The sequence below is a fragment of the Oncorhynchus keta genome, chromosome 32, assembly GCF_023373465.1.
Source record: "Oncorhynchus keta strain PuntledgeMale-10-30-2019 chromosome 32, Oket_V2, whole genome shotgun sequence".
Lineage (NCBI taxonomy): Eukaryota > Metazoa > Chordata > Actinopteri > Salmoniformes > Salmonidae > Oncorhynchus > Oncorhynchus keta.
This window is the reverse complement of record NC_068452.1, coordinates 14,981,430-15,003,469: the sequence shown is the minus strand read 5'-3', so window position 1 is coordinate 15,003,469 and position 22,040 is coordinate 14,981,430. Positions and strand designations below refer to the sequence as shown.

Here is a 22,040-nt window from a genome sequence, read left to right as displayed (position 1 = left end):
TGGTCAGGACGGCACCACAACCCTTGGTGTCACTCATATACAGAACAGGTAACCTATTGGAGATGGATCTCAACTGATCCTTTAATTGCCATATGTTGGTTCTAATCTAATGAGATTCCGATTTTAAATTGGATTTCTAGTGATGATCAACAGGGACTCACTCTTATGCTGAAATAAATATATTGAAATAAAGATGTTTCGCCCCCAAACCACAAGAACATCTTATTTTCTTTGCTCCTACCGTATATCAGAGACCTACTGAAAATTACTATTGTTTTAATGCAAATACACTCATGAAGAATGTTAATTACACTCTTCTTTGCTTATTAATTTTGAGTGCATTTGGACACGTTTCTTGCTTTGATAAACGAAGCGGACACGACGTAGGTGTTATGATGATTGTGTCAGCCAGTTAAAAAGTTGCAGGAAAAAATATCGACAACACGGAAGTGTCAAGATGGCTCCAAGTGGACTGAAGGCGGTAGTCGGAGAGAGTAAGTCAAGAAATGTGTTCATTTTATAACTATCAAATCTCTATTGTTCGGCGGTAGAAATGTTGAACGTTTTATATCATCAAGCTTTTAGCTTGTTGTCACAAATTAAGAACAGAAAACATCCAAACAAACTGCCTGGTTCGTCACTCAAGCAAGTTGCTTCCTAGTAATGCCTGGCCATGGTTGATAGTTATCTGTCATTAGGCTATTTAAAATTAAAATGTAAAATGTGACTGGGAAGGGTATGCCTTATAGTAGTAGTATTTCAAGTAGGCTCTAAAACTTGAGTGTTTTGCTGACTCAAGAAAAGTTTGTGGTCATACGCACATCCTTTAAAACAGGTGCTGGGCTAATGAAGAATACTGAAGAACAGGAAGTCCCGCACAGGGTTAAAGCTCCCAATTCACCGCTTTATTGACAACGTTTCGATTCGAAACGGATCCTCGTCGTGTCGAACAAACTAAGTGCTCACATCCCAAAATATACATATTCCTCATGTCTTCTCTACTTTTGGTGGTCTTAACTTCATGTTGTTTTGCAATTATAATATTGACAAAGTTCCAGTGAAACTGCTTTTCATCGGCAGGTTCTTGTCATGGTCCTTAATTTATAAGCATCATTTTTCTCCACACATATATTATATATGGAATAATTTGGATATATGGTATAAAAATACTAATTTGTTTTTAGAATATTGGTTCTGAAATAATATCCTATTCGTGAGCCAACTTGTAAATGCAGAGGGTTTCTTACTTAGTTATAAGGAATTCTTATCACTTTACAAGGTCCCTGTAACACCTAAAGATGTTGCAATTGTTTTAGATGCCATTCCCTCCGGTGTTGCTCTGTTATTCAGAACTTGTCAAGACCTGACCCTCAGAGCCTACCTTCTATTGACCCTTATGACTCATCAGTTGTTTCTCTTTTGGTCCATTCAACAGAGTGATACAAACCTTGTTTCAGCAGGATGTTGTACCTTATGTCATGCCTTATTGGAATTGATTTATTGATAATAACTGTTGGGAAAAAAGTTTGGATGTTGCCACACACCTACTTGTTAACAAAATTAAGGAAGTTTCCTTTAAAATTATTCATAAATATTATCCTGCCAACCACTATATGAAGAAGTTTAAGGAAAACATCAACTCAAATTGCTCCATTTGTAATGACCACCCAGAAACAGTGTTGCATCCTTTTTGGCATTGTATTCATGTAACTGTGGCAAGACATCACAGTAGATTTATAATTGAACACATTTATGAAGATTTTACACTATTGTGGAGAGATGTACTGCTTTGATTCTTTACATACGATAGAAATAAGCTGAAACATTTATGTAATTAATTTCATTGTTCTTTTGGCCAAATTTCATATACACAATTGTAAATTTACAAACAAAAAAACCTTTTTCTTACCCTACAAAAATAAATGTAACTGTATTTTAAGAGTTAAATACTCTACTAACAAAAAAGCTGTTAGAATTGTAAGTGTATGTATGTCCCTTAAGGTCCTTGTGTAATTGTAATGTGATATTGTACCCCCTAGCTCGATTGTCCATTGTATATAATCTATATATACTTGTGTTCCCTCATGTACTTTCTGTATTGATTTGTTGTTTAAAAAAAATCACAAAATATACATATTTCACCTCACATGACCATCATGGTCATGATGCATGGTGGATGCAAAACAATTTATCTCTAATAATGTAATAACAATGAGATGGGTCCATGTAGTAGTTCCAGAAAATAGTATATATTTACAAAATTACCAAGTAGATGACCTGGAAGGCAAGACAAATCAAAATGGCATTCATGTAAGAAATGGTCTGTTATCAAACTCCTGGTTCAGATTTCTAGGAGACATGGTACAGAAATGATGACTCCAGTACAATTCTCTTCTCAATAATAGATTATCAGTATCTGCCCCCCATCCTAGGAGTCTCAACATGTTCGATGACAATGTGTCTCAAAGAGCTAATGTTGTGACGAGTCACCATGATATGCGCAGCCAAAGGCTTTCTCTGGTCAAGGGTCCTGATATTACTCCTGTGTTCTGCTTTCCTTGTTTTCAAAGCTTGTTTTGTTGCTCCTACATTGCATAGACCACACATACACTTGATCAGGTATATCACAATTTTTCAAACGTGATGATGCCCTTAATCTCAATGGCCTTCACAGTAGGATAATTGAACATTGTGCATTTGTTTGTAAAGTTACACTGGGTACATCTGCCACATCTATAGTTACTGTTTGGCACATTGTCTAGAAAGATACTACGTGGCACTGGTGGAAGATCAGACCCCACCACCATGTGACTGATGTTGGGGGCGCGTCTGAAGACCTACCCTCGGGTTCCTTTAAACGTCTTTTCCAGTTGTGGATCAGTGCTCGAGATGTGTTTTTTATGATGTGGTCAAACTGTTTACTCAGTGAGGAGTATTGAAGGAAACATTGAATGCGTTGTTCAGGAGGGTGGGAAGTTTTGTGCGTGATGCTGTCATCCTGGGTCATATTTTTACAATGTTCTGCTGACTTTATTAAGGAAGCTGTGATTGGAACAATAGGTCAAGTTGGGTGTAGCTAGTTGATAAAATGTTTTTATTTTACCTTTTTATTTATACAGATTTTTTTCTCATTGAGATAATATCTCTTTTCCAAGAAACATGGTCCAATAGCAGCAGGGGGAACAACTTTTCAGAAAAAAACAACTTAAACACTACATTAAACAACTATAAACACACATACAGTACAACAATTACATATTACATTAATAACACAAACATCTTGACTAAAAACAGCTGGCCTAAAAACAATTACACTCTTCTATGATATATACATCGAACAAGTGTTTAAACTCCACCAATGAAACTAGATCATCACATTTTAAAATGTTCAGGAGAGAATTCTAGGACCACGGTGCTAAGTAACTAAAACTATTTCTACCATGACCTGTCCTAATTTTTGGTACTGTTTGAAGCAAATCAGAATGGGACCGTAATTGACATTTATTTACTGACCTGACTAGAAAAGAACAGAGGTAAAATGGCATTTTACCCAATATGGCCTTATAAATCCGTGTATACCAGTGTTTAAGCCTACGCAAGGTCAATGACGACCAGCCAACAGCGCTGTAGAGATCACAATGATGTGTTAGACGTTTCTGATTTGTAATGAACCTGTGGGCTGCATGATACACTGAATCAAGTGCTCTCAGGGTAGTGGCTGAGGCCTGCATATATATATGTATGTGTGTATGTATATATATATATATATATACACACACACACATCACAAAAATCTAAAACCGACAGTAATGTACATCGTGGCCTCAAAAGAAAAGCGAGCCTTATGCCGGTAATAAAATCCTATTTTCAGCTTGAGCTACCTTATCAAGTTCTCTACATGCACGGCTGAAGCTCAGCTTATCATCAACCCACACACCCAAATATTTGTACACTAACTTGATTGTGATCAACTTTGCATGTGAAGGAAGACAATGTGTACCTACTACCTGTGTGTAAGTTTGTTCCTTTGCCTTTTTACTACCCAATTAGTTACTGTTTGACACTGGCTAACAAATGCCATCTGAAAAAACATTGGTCAATTGGGTCAACTTTAAGAGATCTCTGTATGAACCAGGAAAAAAGATTCCAGACCCTAGACTACTGTTGTCTGTTTCCTTATTTTTTTTGCCTCTTGCCAGGCCGTCATTGTAAATAAGAATTAGTTCTTAATTGACTGCCCCCAGGTAAAATAAACACCACTACGCATTCTAACTCTAAAATGCAACTGAGTTGTTGGGACACATTTCAGTTTTGGTACTGTAATATTTCATACTTCCTCTCTGTCTTTCGTCATCTCTTAAGAAATCCTGAATGGAGTTATCAAAAGTGTGAAGAAGGATGGAGAATGGAAGGTATTGTAAAAAGTATTTAGCGTTGCTCTGAAAAGATCCAGGTCACTTACTCTGTTAAATTGTCATTCATGATACCCTAATGATCAATTGAATATTAATTGATAACGGCCATCTCTGTTTGTCCAGGTGCTCATTGTGGACCACATCAGCATGCGAATCCTGTCCTCCTGCTGCAAGATGTCAGATATCATGGCAGAGGGGGTGACTAGTAAGTTTTGGGATCAGATGGCCAGTGGGCTAGGCTACTTGTATTTGTCAACAACTATTTATTATATCAAGGGACACCCCAGACTTCACTCTAAACTAGGGTCAGAGTAGACCTGGGTTCAAACAGTGTTTGTTTTCATTCAAATACTTAAGCTGTGCTTGACTGAGCTTGTCTGGTGCAATGGAATAAATAGCCCCAAAAGTATAAACCCAACCCCTCCCATCTGGCACTTGAGACAGGCTCAATTAAACGGTATTTGAAAGAAACTATTTGAACGCCCGGTATGGGTCATAGTGTGAGGAAGTGAGTGTCTGTGGAGGTGTTCTTCAGTTAGGATGTACAGTGACTAACTTATCTTCCTTTTCCTCCCACAGTTGTGGAGGACATCAACAAGCGCAGGGAACCCATCTCCAGCCTGGAGGCCATTTATCTGATCTCTCCTTCAAAGAAGGTGAGAAGTGTTTCCCCTGTCATTCCTACTTTCACTGTCATCAACTGCCAGATCCTGTATTGCTGTAAAGCCATCTCACGCTCTTCCTCTTTTTCCTCTCTCACCTGTGTGTGTGTGCGTGGATGTTCTCAGTCGGTTCATGCTCTTATCAATGACTTCAAAGAGATTGCTTTCACCTACAAAGCGGCGCACATCTTCTTTACAGACAGTAAGACCATTTGTTTTGAAGTGTTATAAAACTTAATCAAAACTACTCTTCCCTCGTCTGATACAAAATAATTAGTGTTTTGTCATTCTGGTCATGTCTCGAAAGGAGATTCTAAATCTTAATGAGATGAACCTTGTAAATTGACTAAAAGCATGAATGTTTTAAAATAATTCTAAGTAACTGTTGGTTTTGTGCCAATCACCTATCCTGCAGATTGCCCAGATGCTCTGTTTGCTGACATTGGGAGGTCCAGAGTTGCCAGAGTCATCAAGACTCTGAAGGAGATCAACGTGGCTTTCCTGCCGTACGAATCCCAGGTGGGTAACTGCCTACAGCACCTTCTTTGAACTTCACTCAACTCTGGTCGCATCTTGCCGCCTTCCATTGAAAAAGACACATTTTATGGTAGTTTGATCGCTCTAAGGAGTATCCTGTGAAAATGCCCAGTAAGTAAGCTCTCGGTCTCACTCCCTCATGCCCTTCCTCTCCCTTCACTATTCTAGGTATTTTCCCTTGACGATCCCAGCTCCCTGCACTTGTTCTACAGTCCAGTTGGAGATGGGAATAAAGACAGAATGATGGAGACTCTGGCAGAGCAGATCGCCACCCTCTGTGACACCCTGAAGGAGTACCCTGCAATCTGCTACCGCAGGTACCTATACACACCATACCTTAATTTAGACATGTTAGATAATTACAGGCATGCAAGTGCAACCAGAGGTTTCAGTGGCAATTGGGTGCTCATCTGAGATACTTTTGCTCCTCCAATAGTGTAAAAATATAGCAATACCTCAACTGGATCGTGAATTGTCACTTTTTCAAAGCTCATCACACAGGTCTTGCATAGAGAGCCTGTCTTCAAATGGTCTTTTTGCTCATCTTTTTCTCTTGGGTACAGTGCCTTGCTAAAGTATTCATCTCTCTTGGCGTTTTTCCTATTTTGTTGCATTACACCCTGTAATTTAAATGTATTTTTATTTGGATTTCATGTACCAGACAGACACAAAATAGTCCAAATTGGTGAAATCAAATTAAAAAACAGAAAAGTGGTGCATGCATATGTATTCACCCCCTTTGCTATGAAGCCCCTAAATAAGATCTGGTACAACCAATTACCTTCACTCAAACAGGTCAGGGACAACGTTGTACAGATCAGGGTTGGGTTATAAAAAAATATCTGAAACTTTGAACATCCCACGGAGCATTATTAAAAAATGTATAGAATATTATGGCACCATAACAAACGTGCCAAGAGGGGGCCACCCACCAAAACTCACGGACTAGACAAGGAGGGCATTAATCAGAGAGGCAACAAAGACACCAAAGCTAACCCTGAAGGAGCTGCAAAGCTCCACAGCGGAGATTGGAGTATCTGTCCATAGGAACACTTTAAGCCGTACACGCCACACAGCTAGGCTTTACGGAAGAGAGGCAGGAAAAAAGCCATTGCTTAATGAAAAAATAAGCAAACATGTTTGGTGTTTGCCAAAAGGCAGGTGGGAGACTCTCTAAACATATGGAAGAAGGTACTCTGATCAGATGAGACTAAAATTTAGGAAAACGCAATGTCTGGCGCAAACCCAACACCTAAAATCACCCAGAGAATACCATCCCCATAGTGAAACATGGTGTGGTGGCAGCATCATGCTGTGGGGATGTTTTTCATCGTCAGGGACTGGGAAACGGGTAGGAATTGAAGGAATGATGGATGGCGCAAAATACAGGGACATTCTTGAGGGAAACCTGTTTCAGTCTTCCAGAGATTAGAGACTGGGATGGAGGTTCACCTTCCAGCAGGAAAATGACCCTAAACATACTGTTTAGCAACACTCAAGTGGTTTAAGGGGAAACATTTAAATGTCTTGGAATGGCCTAGTAGCCCAAGATACTTGCAGCTGTAATTGCTGCAAAATGGTGGCTCTACCAAGTATTGACTTTGGGGGGGGTGAATAGTTAGGCACGCTCAATTCTTATTTCTTGTTTGTTTAACAATGAGTATTTTGCATCTTCAAAGTCGTAGGCGTGTTGTGTAAATCAAATGATACAAACCCCCCCCCCAAAAAAATCCATTTTAATTCCAGGTTGTAAGGCAACAAAATAGGAAAAATGCCAAGGGCGATGAATACTTTCACAAGCCACTGTGTCTCTGCTAGTTCAGTTGCAAGTTACCCTCTCTTTCTCTCCCTCCCTCTGTCATAGCGGTCCTGAGGAGAATGCTAGATTGGCTGAGGAGGTGTATCAGCGTCTGAACGCCCATAAAGCAGACAACCCCAGCATGGGAGAGGTGAGGAGACACCAATGCCTCACCACCTCACGCAATACACAACACTTCTTTACAGTACTAATAGTACCATGTCTGCTTGGCTCAAAATTACCATTCACTTTGTCTTTATGATACTAGGCTTAATATATGATTATTGAAACATTTTGGAAGTCTTACATCTGTGAGTTTCTCATAGCTACTTCTACTTTCTGACTTCCTGTTATCTTTCACACTCTCTGCTCAGCTGCATTTTCTCTCCTTTTCTGTCTTTCCTAGCTGGCATTTCCTTAAGCCTGTGTTGGACTTCTGAAGGCATGTATTCATTTGATATTATTTCTGTTCTTATCTTCTCCATGGTCTCTCTGCCTCAGTACCAGCACAGTAATACCATTTTCACACTATCGTGCAGAACTGTACTATGCTGGCTTGGATATGTTTTTTTCACAACAAGATATCCACTGTGGTGGGTGCATAAGCAGGCCAGTGCAGTACAGTGTGAAATGGGTATTAGAATGCACAAGGAATAGATATTTTGTTGTTATTGGGGTTGTACTTTAAGGGGGGGGGGGACTATTCTGAATGTGGGAAAGTCTGATAGTGGCACTAACAGGTTAAACCTGTTACCCAAAAGCATTCCTGACATTCTATTGTGGAGCTAGAGGCAATAGATTTGATCTAAAACAATGTCCTTTCTGCCAAAGCATTGAAGTGATTAATGTTTTTTTTTTTTTTACCCCCTTCTCTCCCCAATTTCGTGGTATCCAATTATTTTTTTTTTAGTAATTACTATCTTGTCTCATCGCTACAACCCTCGTACGGGCTCGGGAGAGACGAAGGTCAAAAGCCATGCGTCCTCCACACAACACAACCCAACCAAGCTGCACTGCTTCTTAACACAGTGTGCATCCAACCCGGAAGCCAGCCCGCACCAATGTGTCGGAGGAAACACCGTGCACCTGGCTATCTTGGTTAGCGCGCACTGCGCCCGGCCCGCCACAGGAGTCGCTGGTGCGCGATGAGACAAGGCGTGAACCCAGAGTCTCTGGTGGCCCAGCTAGTGCTGCGATGCAGTGCCCTAGACCACTGCGCCACCCGGGAGGCAATTAGTTACATTTCTAGGTGTCATTTCTTGCCCTGACATGAAATGTCTAATGCGTTTTCAGGGTCCTGACAAGGCCAGGTCACAGCTATTAATTGTGGATCGTGGCTTTGACCCCATCTCTCCCATTCTGCACGAGCTGACTTTCCAGGCCATGGTCTATGACCTTCTGGACATCAAACAGGACATCTACAAGTAGGCTTAGTTTGGCAACCTATTCCCAATATAGTGCACTACTTTTGACCAGGGCCTATGATGAACATATGGAAAATGCTATACAGACACTCCTGACCTGCAAAACAATTCTTAATTTCAGAATTGTTTAAGGGTTAGTTTTACATTTCAGTTAGTCATTTTACAGGTTAGGAGTATAACCTTTCTCCGACATTATTATTGTTAATGTAGCTATACATAGTACGAATGTATATTTACCTTCTTCTAATTATGATATGTATCTCTCAAATGGTATCCCTGTATAATACAATCCCTGTGTGTTGTAGATATCAGACGACTGGGATCGGGGACTCTAAGGAGAAGGAGGTTCTCCTGGACGAAGACGATGAGCTGTGGATCCAGCTGAGACACATGCACATAGCTGACGTCACCAAGTAAGACACACAATCATTAAGATTGCATACAACTAGTGTATTTAACTAATCTAACCTCGACCAATAAGAGGTGATATGATCCAGAGTTGGTTGAGGTAAGTTTCGTGTTCTATTCAGGAAGTGAATTATAGAAATGTATATCGTGAATACGCTTTCTTAATTGAACACTGAATTGAACCCAACCCTGGTATAGTCTTTGTCAGATGTTGATGCTCATTGTTCGTGTTCCAGGAAAGTGACGGAGCTGCTGCGTGTGTTCTGTGAGAGCAAGAGGATGTCCACTGATAAGGCCAATATCAAAGACCTGTCTCAGATGTTGAAGAAGATGCCACAGTACCAGAAGGAACTCAGCTTGGTGGGTATTCCTCGTCTTTCCATCTAAAATCAGTTGATTGGTTGAGACTGGCTTTCATGTCTCTCCAGTGATCACATACTGTCAGTCTAAATGTCAACATGTGTTCTATTCCCATTTAATAGCATATAGAAAAGCACCTGGGTGCACCGGGGTCAAAGACATTACATTTTTTAATTTTACCTTTATTTAACCAGGAAAGTCAGTTAAGAACATATTCTTATTTTCAATGACGGCCTGGGAACAGTGGGTTAACTGCCTGTTCAGGGGCAGAACGACAGATTTGTACCTTGTCAGCTCGGGGGTTTGATCTCGCAACCTTCCGGTTACTAGTCCAACGCTCTAACCACTAGGCTACGCTGCCACCACATGGGCCATGTTCCAAACAAACAGTATGTTCTTTACCTGCTACGCTGAAAGCTTAGTGCAAGCTACTCGTGTCTTGACTATCATTAATGTGTTTGGCTGTTATTTTCTAACATGATTACATACCACGTTCAATTATTACGCAATTAAATTAATCATTTAACAATTAAGTAGTAATCTGGGGCACCACAGAAAGTTATTTAACGCGTTACTATCTCCCGAGATATAGATATCTCTTACATCAGTCAGTCAATTCTTATTTACCATCAGTCTTGTTCTGAATGTCGCCTATGATCCTCACCCAAAAGGGCAAGTCATTGTTCTCGGGCGTGAGCTGCACATAAAAAAAAATGAATTTTACACTCAAGGGTTGTGAGCCTGATTTTAATTTAAATGAATAGGAGCGTATTATACGTTGCGCATCCGGTGTAAGCAGGCCACTTTTATAATGCATGCCCAGTAGCATTTCTTCATTCTGCTGTGCCTTCAGAAAGTATTCACACTCATGAACTTTTTCCACATTTTGTTTTGTTACAGCCTGAATTTGAAATTGATTAAATTAAAATGTTGTCACTGGCCTACACACAATACTCCATAATTTAAAATTGTGTTGAGTATTCAACCCCTTGGTTATGGCAAGCCTAAATATGTTCAGGAGTAAACATTTGCTTAAGTTACACAAGTTGCATGGATTCACTCTGTGTGCAATAATAGTGTTTATGATTTTTGAATGACTACCTCATCTCTGTACCCCACACATACAATTATCTGTAAGGTCCCTCAGTTGGGCAGTACATTTCAAACACAGATTCAACCACAAAGATCAGGGATGTTTTCAAATGCCTTGCAAAGAAGGGCCACCTATTGGTAGATGGGTAAAAAAACAAAATAATACAGACACGAATATCCCTTTGAGCATGGTGGTTATTAATTACACTTTTTATGGTGTATCAATACACCCAGCCACTACATACATACAGGAGTCCTTCCTAACTGGAGAGGAAGGAAACCGCTCAGGGATTTCACCATGTTACAGAAATTATTTGCTGTTATATAAGAAAATTAGGGATCGATCAACAACATTGTAGTTATTCCACAATACTAACCTAATTGACAGAGTGAAATGAAGGAAGCATGTACAGAGTAATCTTTAAGGACTGGATAATTTTTCAGGATTAATCAATAAATGGAATGGAGCTAAGCACAGGCAAAATCCTAGAGGAAAAGCTAGTTCGGTCTGGTCTCCACCAGACACTGGGAGGTTAATTTACCTTTCAGCTGGACAATAACTTAAAACACAAAACCAAATCTACACTGGAGTTGCTTACCAAGAAGACAGTGAATGTTCCTGAGTTGCCGAGTTAGTTTAGACTTAAATCTGTCAAGACCTGAAAATGGTTGTCTAGCAATGATCAACAACCAATTTGACAGATCTTGGAAGAACTTTGAAATTAATAATTGGGAAATGTTGCACAATCCAGATTTGGAAAGCTCGTAGAGACTTACCTAGAAAGACCCACAGCTGTATAATCAAAGGTGCTTCTACAAAGTATTGACTCAGGGGTGTGAATACTTGTGTAAATGAGATACTGTATTTCACCCCCCACAAACAATTAAAATATTTCTAAAAACATGTTTTGATTGTGTCATTATGGGGTAGTGTGTGTGTAGATGGGTGAGAAACTACAATTTATCCATTTGAATTTCAGGCTGTAACAACAAAGTGGAGTATTAATTATAGTGTGGAGTGATGACATCAACTTTTTATTAGTTAATGAGTAATGTTTGATTGCAGTACTCCACTCACCTGCACCTGGCTGAGGCCTGCATGAAGAAATTCAAAGCCTCGGTGGATAAGCTGTGTGAGGTGGAACAGGTCAGTGTTGCCACAAAAGTCCCAAATGGCACCCTATTCTCTATATAGTGCACTACGTTTGACCAAGACCCACAGGGATCTGATCAAAAGTAGTACACTATATAGGGAATAGGGTGCTGTCAAGCTCCCTCCCTCTTATGAAACCATATGCAAATGACCTGGCAGGTACTCCCAGGAGCATGTTTTTGATTCTCGGAAGTGTAAAACAGCCTATTTTTATTCAACCTTTTAACCAGCAAGACTCTTGAGATGAATCATCTCTTTTTCAAGAGTGACCTATAGCATTTTAATTATGTTTGTGTTCTGTAATTTTCCCATCTTTCCTGACATCTGTTCTACACTGAAATGTTTATTTTCCCAAACTGATATCCTCATCCTTGTTTTCTATATAATATTTTTTTAAAGAATGTCTGTCTTGAATAATCAAATCCCTGGTTGTTAGCCTTAGGTGGTTAAACCATGAATGACCAGGTCACCATGATGTTATTTTATATTTTAATATAAATATATTTTAATATTTAGTACTACCGTATCATATAATAATGCTCGCCCACTCACCCCATCTAGCCTACACTGGGGTGCTGACCTCCCCACGTCCCCATCTCTATTTTTACCTCTCTGAGTCTCATAAAAGCTTCATAGGCTGCTTCTTCCCAAATGGCACGCTATTCACTAGTGCACTACTTTTGACCAGCGCTTACTTTTGACCAGAGCCCTATGTGTCCTGGTCAAAAGTAGTGCACTATATAGGGCATAGGGTGCCATTTGAGACTCAGACATTTTCTGGCGGCCTAGTGGGCATCCACTTCACTAATGTTGTGTAAAGGGCTTGAGACGTGTCACACACCTTGATCAACTGTCCCTCTCTGAACCTACAGTAATGCACAGGAAGCTGTTATGCCATTATGTCAAGTCTTTTAAAGACCATTCATGTTGCCATGCTGTTATTACTACATCCATCCATGTCTTCCAGAAATCTTACACCATAAGGCATCAAACATCTCTAACCTCTTTCCCTTCCTCGTTCCCAGAACAGCTCCTACTTTCTCCCTCAACACAATTACTACATCCCAAATGTCACCTAGTCTATATTTAGTGCATTACTAATAGCGTGCCATTTGGGATGCAAGCATTGCTTTGGTCTTAATAGTTGTAATAGCTCCGCACAGGTTTGTTTTTGATCATCTCTAATATAGTAGGTTTAGTGGTCGATCATTTGAAACATTCCTAGCATGTCCAGGAGTGATGTAATCTGGGTCTGGTTGTGGGATTATGATCTGAAGTGTTAATGCAGTGATGTAGCTTGGGAGAACTTGAAGGCATCATTCTTTGTTGATTGTTTTCCCCCATATGTTTCCCAGGACCTGGCCATGGGGACTGATGTAGATGGGGAACCCCTGAAGGATGCCATGAAGAGCATCGTCCCTGTACTCCTCAACACCGACATCGACCCCTACGACAAGATCCGCATCATACTACTCTATATCTTCCACAAGAAGAAGGGTAGGTCAACAGAATGGCACTGGCTGCATGATCCCAATGTGTCTGCTTTCTGCCAGTGCATTGTTAAGATACACACAGCAGGTACAGCAATATGAGAGTTTCTAATATGGTACGACACAGCTACTACTCTCCACATGACTGCTATTGAAATTAGAGGAGCAGATGGGGATCTTTAGGTTGAGCACTTGGCTCTACTCTGTATATAATGGTGGTCTCTGTAAGGATATATGTGGTTACTGTTGATCCTCGTGGAATGACGACAGGCTAGCTAAAGAAGCAGTTTTGATTAGGCTAACTTGGTGATGAGTCGTCATTACATTCTCCAGCTCTACTCTGTATAACGATGGCCTCCTCACATGCAGGCATTGGAGAGGAGAACCTGACCAAGTTAATCCAGCACGCCAACGTGCAGGCAAACAGCAACATCATCACCAACCTACAGCACCTGGGCTGCCCCATCATCGCAGGGGTCAGTAGGGCTCTGTCTGTCCGTCCCTCTCTCGCTCTGTCCAACTTTCTCTCTCTGTTGCTCTCTCTCACACATTGACCAATTGCATCTCTTTACAGTGAAGCCTTTTTTCCCTTGTTTATATTTGAATTATGTGAAATGTTGTTTCAGGCTCCCAATGCTGGGAAAACACTGCCTGAGAAGAAAGAGCGCAAGGAGAGCACGTACCAGCTCTCCCGATGGACACCCACCATCAAAGATGTGATGGAGGTATGGAAGAGGAGAAGGATAGACAGACAGTGTGGTAGAGGACTTCACTGGTCCAAAATGTTGGACCTGTTCTGAAATGGGCCTGGGGCTTTCCCACCCGGACCCGATATGTGTATATATTTTTTTCAATATAGAGACACTTTCCAAATGGACCCGGGACAAGTAGACCCGTTCCATATAGACCTGGTCAGATCCAGACCCGGTCAGATCCGAATGAGGGAAGCAGCAGAAAAGTACATTTTTAAGATACTTCAAGAGCTGATAAAGTGTGAGGAAGAGAGGTGGCTCTCTAGCAGGGGCCGTGCTGTGTGTCTGAACTGTGAGGGAAGGAGAGACTCCAAGAAAGACTTTACTATAGTACTATAGTAGTTTAAGTACTATAGTAGTTTAATGGCTGCCATAGTTAGGTTATTTATTATTCAATATGATATAGTTCAATATACATAGTACCTGTCTTGACTGCATCAAACATGAAGCTAGTCTAATTGAGGCTGCATGCACTTTCTCGTCCTACACAGTTACAAATAACTCCATTCAGATTATTACGTAGCAGACTACCTCTTGGTCGTTGTAGCCTTTCGTTCTCCTTTAACAATGAATTCCGTCATTTTAATTCCATTGATTAGATATCTCCCAACTTCTGCCAGACACGGTGGCTCTGACTGTAGCCAATTGCCGCTTTGATGACTTATGCTTGGCCAACAACAAGCTCCAGGCGCCGCTCTCGTGGAAAGCAATATCAATTATACAATTTCTGAGAAGTCACATTCGCACCATTCGGACTTGTATGGGTCCTTCTGGACAAGTCTGTTAAAATGACTTATACTGTAACAATAATATAAGATAAGATCCGTGACATTATTTAGAGTTCTGGATCCGGATCGGGTATTTTGATACAGGTGGATCCGTGAACAGCTGATTGAAAACAGGATGGCCGGGCAGTAGTGCAGTTGAGTCCGTTTTGGTGGATTCTAAACAAAGTGATTAAACTTTGTTGCTCCTTACTGAAACAAGCAACAAAAACAACCCCCACAATGCAGCAGCACACACAAATAGAATGAATAGAAGTGGCTTGGAACCTATAGCCTTGGCAATTTGACTAGTAAACTCATGGGTACACTCTCAATGATTTCCTGATATAGACCCAGTCGGTATTAGAACGTCGCGACCCTGCCCGTCTGTGTGGAAGACAACCTGTGGTTACCCCAGTGGCTCCCAGCAAAAACATTTTTCAACCACAATTTCCTTGTTTTAGTCAATTACAAAAATACATTGAAGAAAAGTACATGTCTAAAGATTACGTTTCAACATTGCCTACTCTCTTGCATTCTCACTAATTAGAAAAAAAACGCAAGGCTTCCCACATCCTCCTTTTCTGTCTTGACGATGCTTGCTAGCCAGCAGCGACTTGAGTGAGAGTACTAGCTACCGACTGGAACATTAAGCTAGCCAAGACCAACAACACAAACAAACAGACTATACAAGTAGAGTGTAGTTACAAACGGACTGTACTAAACAAGTTAAATGTCTTGTGATTAAATGTTTTCCACACACACAGCTACGTGTAGCCTACTTTTTGACCTGGCTACATGTACATTGAGCAACACAGCAGCTTTTCTGTATAACAAAAAAAATCCTGTACAATGGGGAATAACAGGAAAGAAGGTTGGTTTTCCCCAATTTATGGGCGTGGTCGAATTCCTTATTACATGAGAACTGACTGGTACTATTGAGGCAATATTTCCATGATAATAATGTTCATTCAAAAAATGTTAACTGATGTTGCTTATGCAATGGAATGTGTTTTTTGTAAGGTCAGCTGAGTTGAATCAACAATTGATGGGTACACTTCCTGCTTTGCTTCTATGGGTACATTGGCAATGGCCGCCAGTCCACCCATTATGCCATCATTGACTTGAATAGGGCAGCACATGCAGTCAGAAGGAGAGTATTGAAAGTATTTTATTATATGTTTTGCTATTTGAAAGGTTATCCAAAGTCCATGACTGTCACAGCCCAAGTCTGACCAACCCTGTCTGTCTATTTTCCCAGAATGCCATAACAGACAAGCTGGACAGGAAGCAGTGGCCGTTCATCTCTGACCCTGCCCCCATTAACACCATGCAGACGACTGTCAGGTGTGTGTGTATACACCATGGGGGGGGTTGGAGCCACAACATGGAAGGGGTGGGGCTGAGCCAGGGACAGAAGGGTCACATACATTAACACTTTATCCTCACTTGTCATCTTGAAAATAGAGCTTTGCTGTAGTTATGTGAGCTGGAGAGGTGAAAGGTTAGTTGATCCAAGCTGCCATTAGACAGCCTGTGAATAATCTCCCCTGCCCCATACCAGGAGTTATTTTATTTTTAGTTCGTTGACATAGCTTGTTCATGTTGTTCAGTGCATTTTGAAAGTATTCAGACCCCTTGACTTTTTCCGTATGTTTGTAATGTTATAGCCTTATTCTAAAATGTATTAATCAAAACATTTTTATCAATCTACACGCACAATACAAGGCAAAAACAGGTTTTTAGAGATGTTTGCTAAGACTCCTTATTTACATAACTATTCAGACTCTTTGCTATGAGACTTGAAATTGAACTCAGGTCCATCCTGTTTTCATTGATCATCCTTGATGTTTCTACAACAAATGCTGACGCTCCAGATACTCAACTAGTCTAATCAGAACTACAGTTTTCAGCTGTGCTAACATACAGTTGAAGTCGGAAGTTTTCATACACTTAGGTTGGAGCCATTAACTCGGTTTTCCACCACTCCACAAATGTCTTGTTAACAAACTATAATTTTAGCAAGTCGGTTAGGACATCTACTTTTGTGCATGACACAAGTAATTGTTTACAGACAGATTATTTAACTTATGATTCACTGTATCACAATTCCAGTGGGTCAGAAGTTTACATACACTAAGTTGACTGTGCCTTTAAACAGCTTGGAAATTTTCAGAAAATGATGTCATGGCTTTAGAACCTTCTGATAGGCTAATTGACATTTGAGTCAATTGGAGGTGTACCTGTGGATGTATTTCAAGGCCTACCTTCAAACTCAGTGCCTCTTTGCTTGACATCATGGGGAAATCAGCCAAGACCTCATGAAAAAACTTTGTAGACCTCCACAAGTCTGGTTCATCCTTGGGAGCAATTTCCAAATGCCTGAAGGTACCACGTTCATCTGTATTAACAATAGTACGCAAGTATAAACACCATGGGACCACGCAGCTGTCATACCGCTCAGGAAGGAGACACGTTCTGTCTTCTAGAGATGAACGTACTTTGGTGCAAAAAGTGCAAATCGATCCCAGAACAGCAGCAAAGGGCCTTGTGAAGATGCTGGAGGAAACGGGTAAAAAAGTATAACCTGAAAGGCCGCTCAGCAACGAAGAAGCCACTGCTCCAAAACCGCCATTTAAAAAAAGCCAGACTACGGTTTGCATCTGCTCATGGGGACGAAGATTGTACTTTTTTAGAGAAATGTCCTCTGGTCTGAGGAAACAAAAATAGAAGTGTTTGGCCATAGTGACCATCGTTATGTTTGGAGGAAAAAGCGGGAGGCTTGCAAGCCGAAGAACACCATCCCTATAGTGAAGCACGGGGGTGGCAGCATCATGTCCTGGGGGTGCTTTGCTGCAGGAGGGACTGGTGCACTTCGCAAAATAGATGACATTATGAGGACAGAAAATGATGTGGATATATTGAAGCAACATCTCAAGACATCAGTCAGGAAGTTAAAGGTTGGTCGCAAATGGGTCTTCCAATGGACAATGACCCCAAGCATACTTCCAAAGTTGTGGCAAAATGGCTTATAAGGTCAACAAAGTCAAGGTATTGGAGTGGCCATCACAAAGCCCTGGCCTCAATCCTGTAGAAAATGTAATGGCAGAACTGAAAAAGCTTGTGCGAGCAAGGAGGCCTTACAAACCTGACTCAGACAAGCTCTGTCAGAAGGAATGGGCCAAAATTCACCCAACTTATTGTGGGAAGCTTGTAATTGAGTGTATGTAAACTTCTGACCCACTGGGAATGTGATGAAAGAAATAAAAGCTGAAATACATCTTTCTCTCTACTGTTATTCTGACATTTCACATTCTTAAAATAAAGTGGTGATCCTAATCGACCTAAAATGGGATTTTTACGAGGATTAAATGTCAGGAATTGTGAAACTTATTTGGCTAAGGTGTATGTAAACTTCTGACTTCAACTGTAATTCCAAAAGGGTTTTCTAATGATCAATTCGCCTTTTTAAAATTATACACTTGGATTAGCTAACAGAACGTGTCATTGGAACACAGGAGTAATGGTTGCTGATAATGGGCCTCTGTACACCTTTGTAGATATTCCATAAAATAATATGCCGTTTCCAGCAATAGTCATTTGCAACATTAACAATGTCTACTCTGTATTTGTAATACATTTTATGTTATTTTGATGGACAAAAATGCCAAAGTGACTCAACTTTTGAATAGTAGTCTACATGTGTTATTTTATTTTGCTGCCGCAGATAATCTGTACATAATTAGGTATCTATATGTTTACATTTATATCATCCTGCAGCAGTGCTCGGTTTGGACAATGGCACAAGAACAAGTCTCCACCGGAGTATCGTTCCGGCCCTCGGCTCATCATCTTCATGATCGGAGGTGTGTCCCACTCCGAGATGCGCTCCGCCTACGAGGTCACTCGAGCCACCGACGGAAAATGGGAGGTTCTGATTGGTAAGGAACACAATAGTTGGACTGAACCTTAATAGTGTACACTTTATTTAACATTTCTTTAACCAGGCAAGGCAGTTTAATTTTTACATTTTATTTACAATGATGACACACAATGTGTACCCTCGTTTGGAATTCCCCTGCTGGTGGCGCTAAAAGATCCTACAGTGCCTTCAGAAAGTATTCATACTCCTTGACTTATTCCACATTTTGTTGTGTTATATGTAATCCATTTTCAATTCAGGCTGTTTTCTTCTCTAGACACAATAGCCCATAATGACAAGGTGGAAACATGTTTTCAGACATTTTTGCAAATGTATTGAAAATGAAATGTATAGAAATATATCTAATTTACGTAAGTATTCACACCCCTGAGTCAATACTTTGTAGAAGCACCTTACACCTCTGGGTAAGTCTCTAAGAGCTTTCCAAACCTGGATTGTGCATTTTGTATGTTTTGTTCTTTTCAAAATTCTTCAAGCTCTGTCAAATTGTTTGTTGATCATGGCTAGACAACCATTTTTCAGGTCTTGCTGTAGATTTGTCAAAACTGTAACTCGGCCACTCAGGAACATTCACCGTCTTCTTGGTAAGCAACTCCAGTGTAGATTTGGCCTTGTGTTTTAGGTTATTGTACTGCTGTCAAGTTGAAGCAGACTGAACCAGGTCGGGCACAAAAAAATTTCCCACGTGGGTGGGTCTATGCCTTCCCAGGCCCACCCATGGCTGTGCCCAAACCATTCATGTGAAATCCATAGATTAGAGCCTAATTTTATTTATTTCAATTGACTGATTTCCTTATATGAACTGTATCTCTGTAAAATCTTTCAAATTGTTGCATGTTGTGTTTATTTTCAGTACACAATGTTGTTGCTCCATCCTCAATTTTATCCTATCACAGCCATTAAACTCTAACTGTTTTTATGTCACCATTGGCCTCATGGTGAAATTCCTGAGCGGTTTCCTTCCTCTTCGGCAACTGAGTTAGGAATGATGCCTGTATCTTTGTAGTGACCGGGTGTATTGATACGCCATCCAAAGTGTAATTTAATAACTTCACCACACTCAAAGGGATGTCTGCTTTTTATTTTTTAATATTTTTTATACCCATCTCCCAATAGGTGCCTTTCTTTGAGGCATTGGTTGTCTCTTTGTGAGGCACCTCTGGTTGTTGTGGTTGAATCTGTGTTTGAAATGCACTGCTCAACTGCGGTACCTTACAATTATCTGTATGTGTGGGGTACAGAGATGACGTAGTCCTTCAAAAATCATGATGAACACTATTATTGCACACAGTGAGTCCATGCAACTTATTATGTGACTTGTTAAGCACATTTTTATTCCTGAACCTATTTAGGCGTTCAATAGCAAAAGGGTTGAATACTTATTTACTCAAGACATTTCAGCTTAAATATTTTACATTTGTAAACATTTTTGTTTTAAACAATTCCACTTTGACATGGGGTATTGTGTGTAGGCTAGTAACAAAACATGTCTAAATTCAGGCTGTAACCCAACAAAATGTGGGAAAAGTCAATACTTTCTGAAGGCACTGTATATTCCCCAGCATGCATGTTTTTTTATGTCTGGTAAATGCACCGCTAAGTCTCTCTCTCCATACATTTTCGTCGTGAATCTTCACAACGAATGTAAGCGTCTTTTGGGTTTCAGAAAAGTAATACTATAGTGTTAATGTTTCTGTGTTGTCTGTTCCCCTTTTCTCTATAGGTTCGTCTCACATTGTCACACCCACCAGCTTCCTAAATGATCTGAAGAAGCTGGACCTGGATCCAACTCCTGAAACCTAGATATCTCCTCGGCCTGGAAGGGAGCTGTTCTGAGTCTGCAGAGAGAATGGATCTGAACACAAACCTGGATTCAAATTGTGCTTGTTTTCTTTCAAATATGTTGAGTGTTTTGATTAAGCCTGCTGGGAGTGCCAGATCAGTGGGATTTGCAGTTTGCACTTTTAGGACTGTTCCAGTGGTTCTTTTGGGTTAGACAAGTTCAATTAAGCACAGTTAAAGTATTTGAAAGAGAACAAATACTATTTGAACCCTGGTCTTCTCATTATGAGACGCTTGTGTACTTGTCTAACTGTAAAACTAAGTGCCGGTTTAAGATGTAGTCATTAAAGGATAGTATCTTTTGATTCTCAATCTATTATTGAATTTATCTTTAATTACGGTTTAAGTAAAATAAATTATGTACATATGTATAAATGTAATGCTGTGATGGACATTTTTTGCTCTGAATATTAAATTAAAACAGTCCTTATATTATGAGGATCATTTTAAATCTCTCTGTCTTCAACTGTAATTGAGTTACAAATATGGGTTGCATCTCAAGTCTAAAGTGACTTCTTCTCCTTTTGTCCTGTTAGTGCAGATGAACTAAAGGACATAATTGAGATGCAACTTTTGTGTTGGGACCATTAAATATTTGTGCCTCTCCCAAGTTACATTTCTTTTCATATGTCTAAATGTCTTTACTACTGTAGTGTGCCTCTGAAATCATGCACTTTCATGTTTGGGCCTTTGTCTTTTAGTCAATTATGAATAAACAATATGCATACATTTTACTCTTTTTGTACATTGTGTCTTATTGAAATGTCATATGTTCTAGCTGCCATGAGAATACCTATAGAATCCCTGGTTTTGAAGCTAGGAGAAAAAAGCAGTACTAGTCTGGGTGCAGATTAAGCCTGGGAAAACACTTTTGGTTGAGATTATTTTTAGTCCAGGACTAGGCATAATGTGTCCAAGAAACTGTCCCTATATTTATTGCATACATGGATTCAAATGGCCATTTCTATGGCTTTCACAATCGATGTGGAGTGTGGAGGAGGTAATCTTGACTTCACCACCTGGGGTCGGCCCGTCAAGAAGTCCAGGACCCAGTGGCTTTGGGAGTTCAGTCCGGGATGCTGTGAGCATTGTGACGAGCTAAGACACGATGGTATGCATTCCTCTTGTCCAGGTGGGTGAGGGCAGTGTGCAGTGCAATGGTGATTGCGTCGTCCATGGATCTGTCGGGGGATAGGCGAATTGGAGAGGGTCGAGTGTGTCGGGGAGAGAGGAGGTGATGCAGTCCTTCAGTTCAGTTACTTTCCCTTTCTTGGGCACTGGGAAGATAGTGGATGTCTTGAAGCAATTGGGGATAACGGCCTGGGCTAGATAGAGATTGAAAATGTCTGAAAACACAACAGCTGCAGATGCTCTGAGGGCGCGCCTTTCCTGAACCAGCA

General features: G+C 40.4%; 1 protein-coding gene across 4 annotated transcripts; it reads left to right on the top strand.

Annotated features, from left to right (window-relative positions):
* The first annotated feature begins 377 nt into the window (after positions 1–377).
* On the top strand, positions 378–21,374 carry LOC118365093 (syntaxin-binding protein 2-like). Of its 4 annotated transcripts, none has more exons than XM_035747041.2 (18): positions 378–494; positions 4,363–4,412; positions 4,539–4,620; positions 4,995–5,071; positions 5,204–5,279; positions 5,493–5,596; positions 5,783–5,931; positions 7,479–7,563; positions 8,706–8,836; positions 9,142–9,249; positions 9,481–9,604; positions 11,763–11,843; positions 13,205–13,346; positions 13,709–13,815; positions 13,966–14,064; positions 16,117–16,202; positions 18,639–18,796; positions 20,522–21,374. In XM_035747041.2, exons 1-18 carry the CDS (start codon positions 458–460, stop codon positions 20,599–20,601), a joined length of 1,776 nt encoding a protein of 591 aa, XP_035602934.1. In that variant the 5' UTR covers positions 378–457; the 3' UTR covers positions 20,602–21,374. The 4 variants fall into 4 exon arrangements, 2 of the variants coding, with proteins under 2 accessions (XP_035602934.1, XP_035602933.1); XM_035747040.2 differs by having other exon boundaries at positions 18,636–18,796; XR_008088495.1 differs by lacking the exons at positions 18,639–18,796; positions 20,522–21,374 and adding an exon at positions 15,884–16,021.
* Positions 21,375–22,040: the final 666 nt, after the last annotated feature.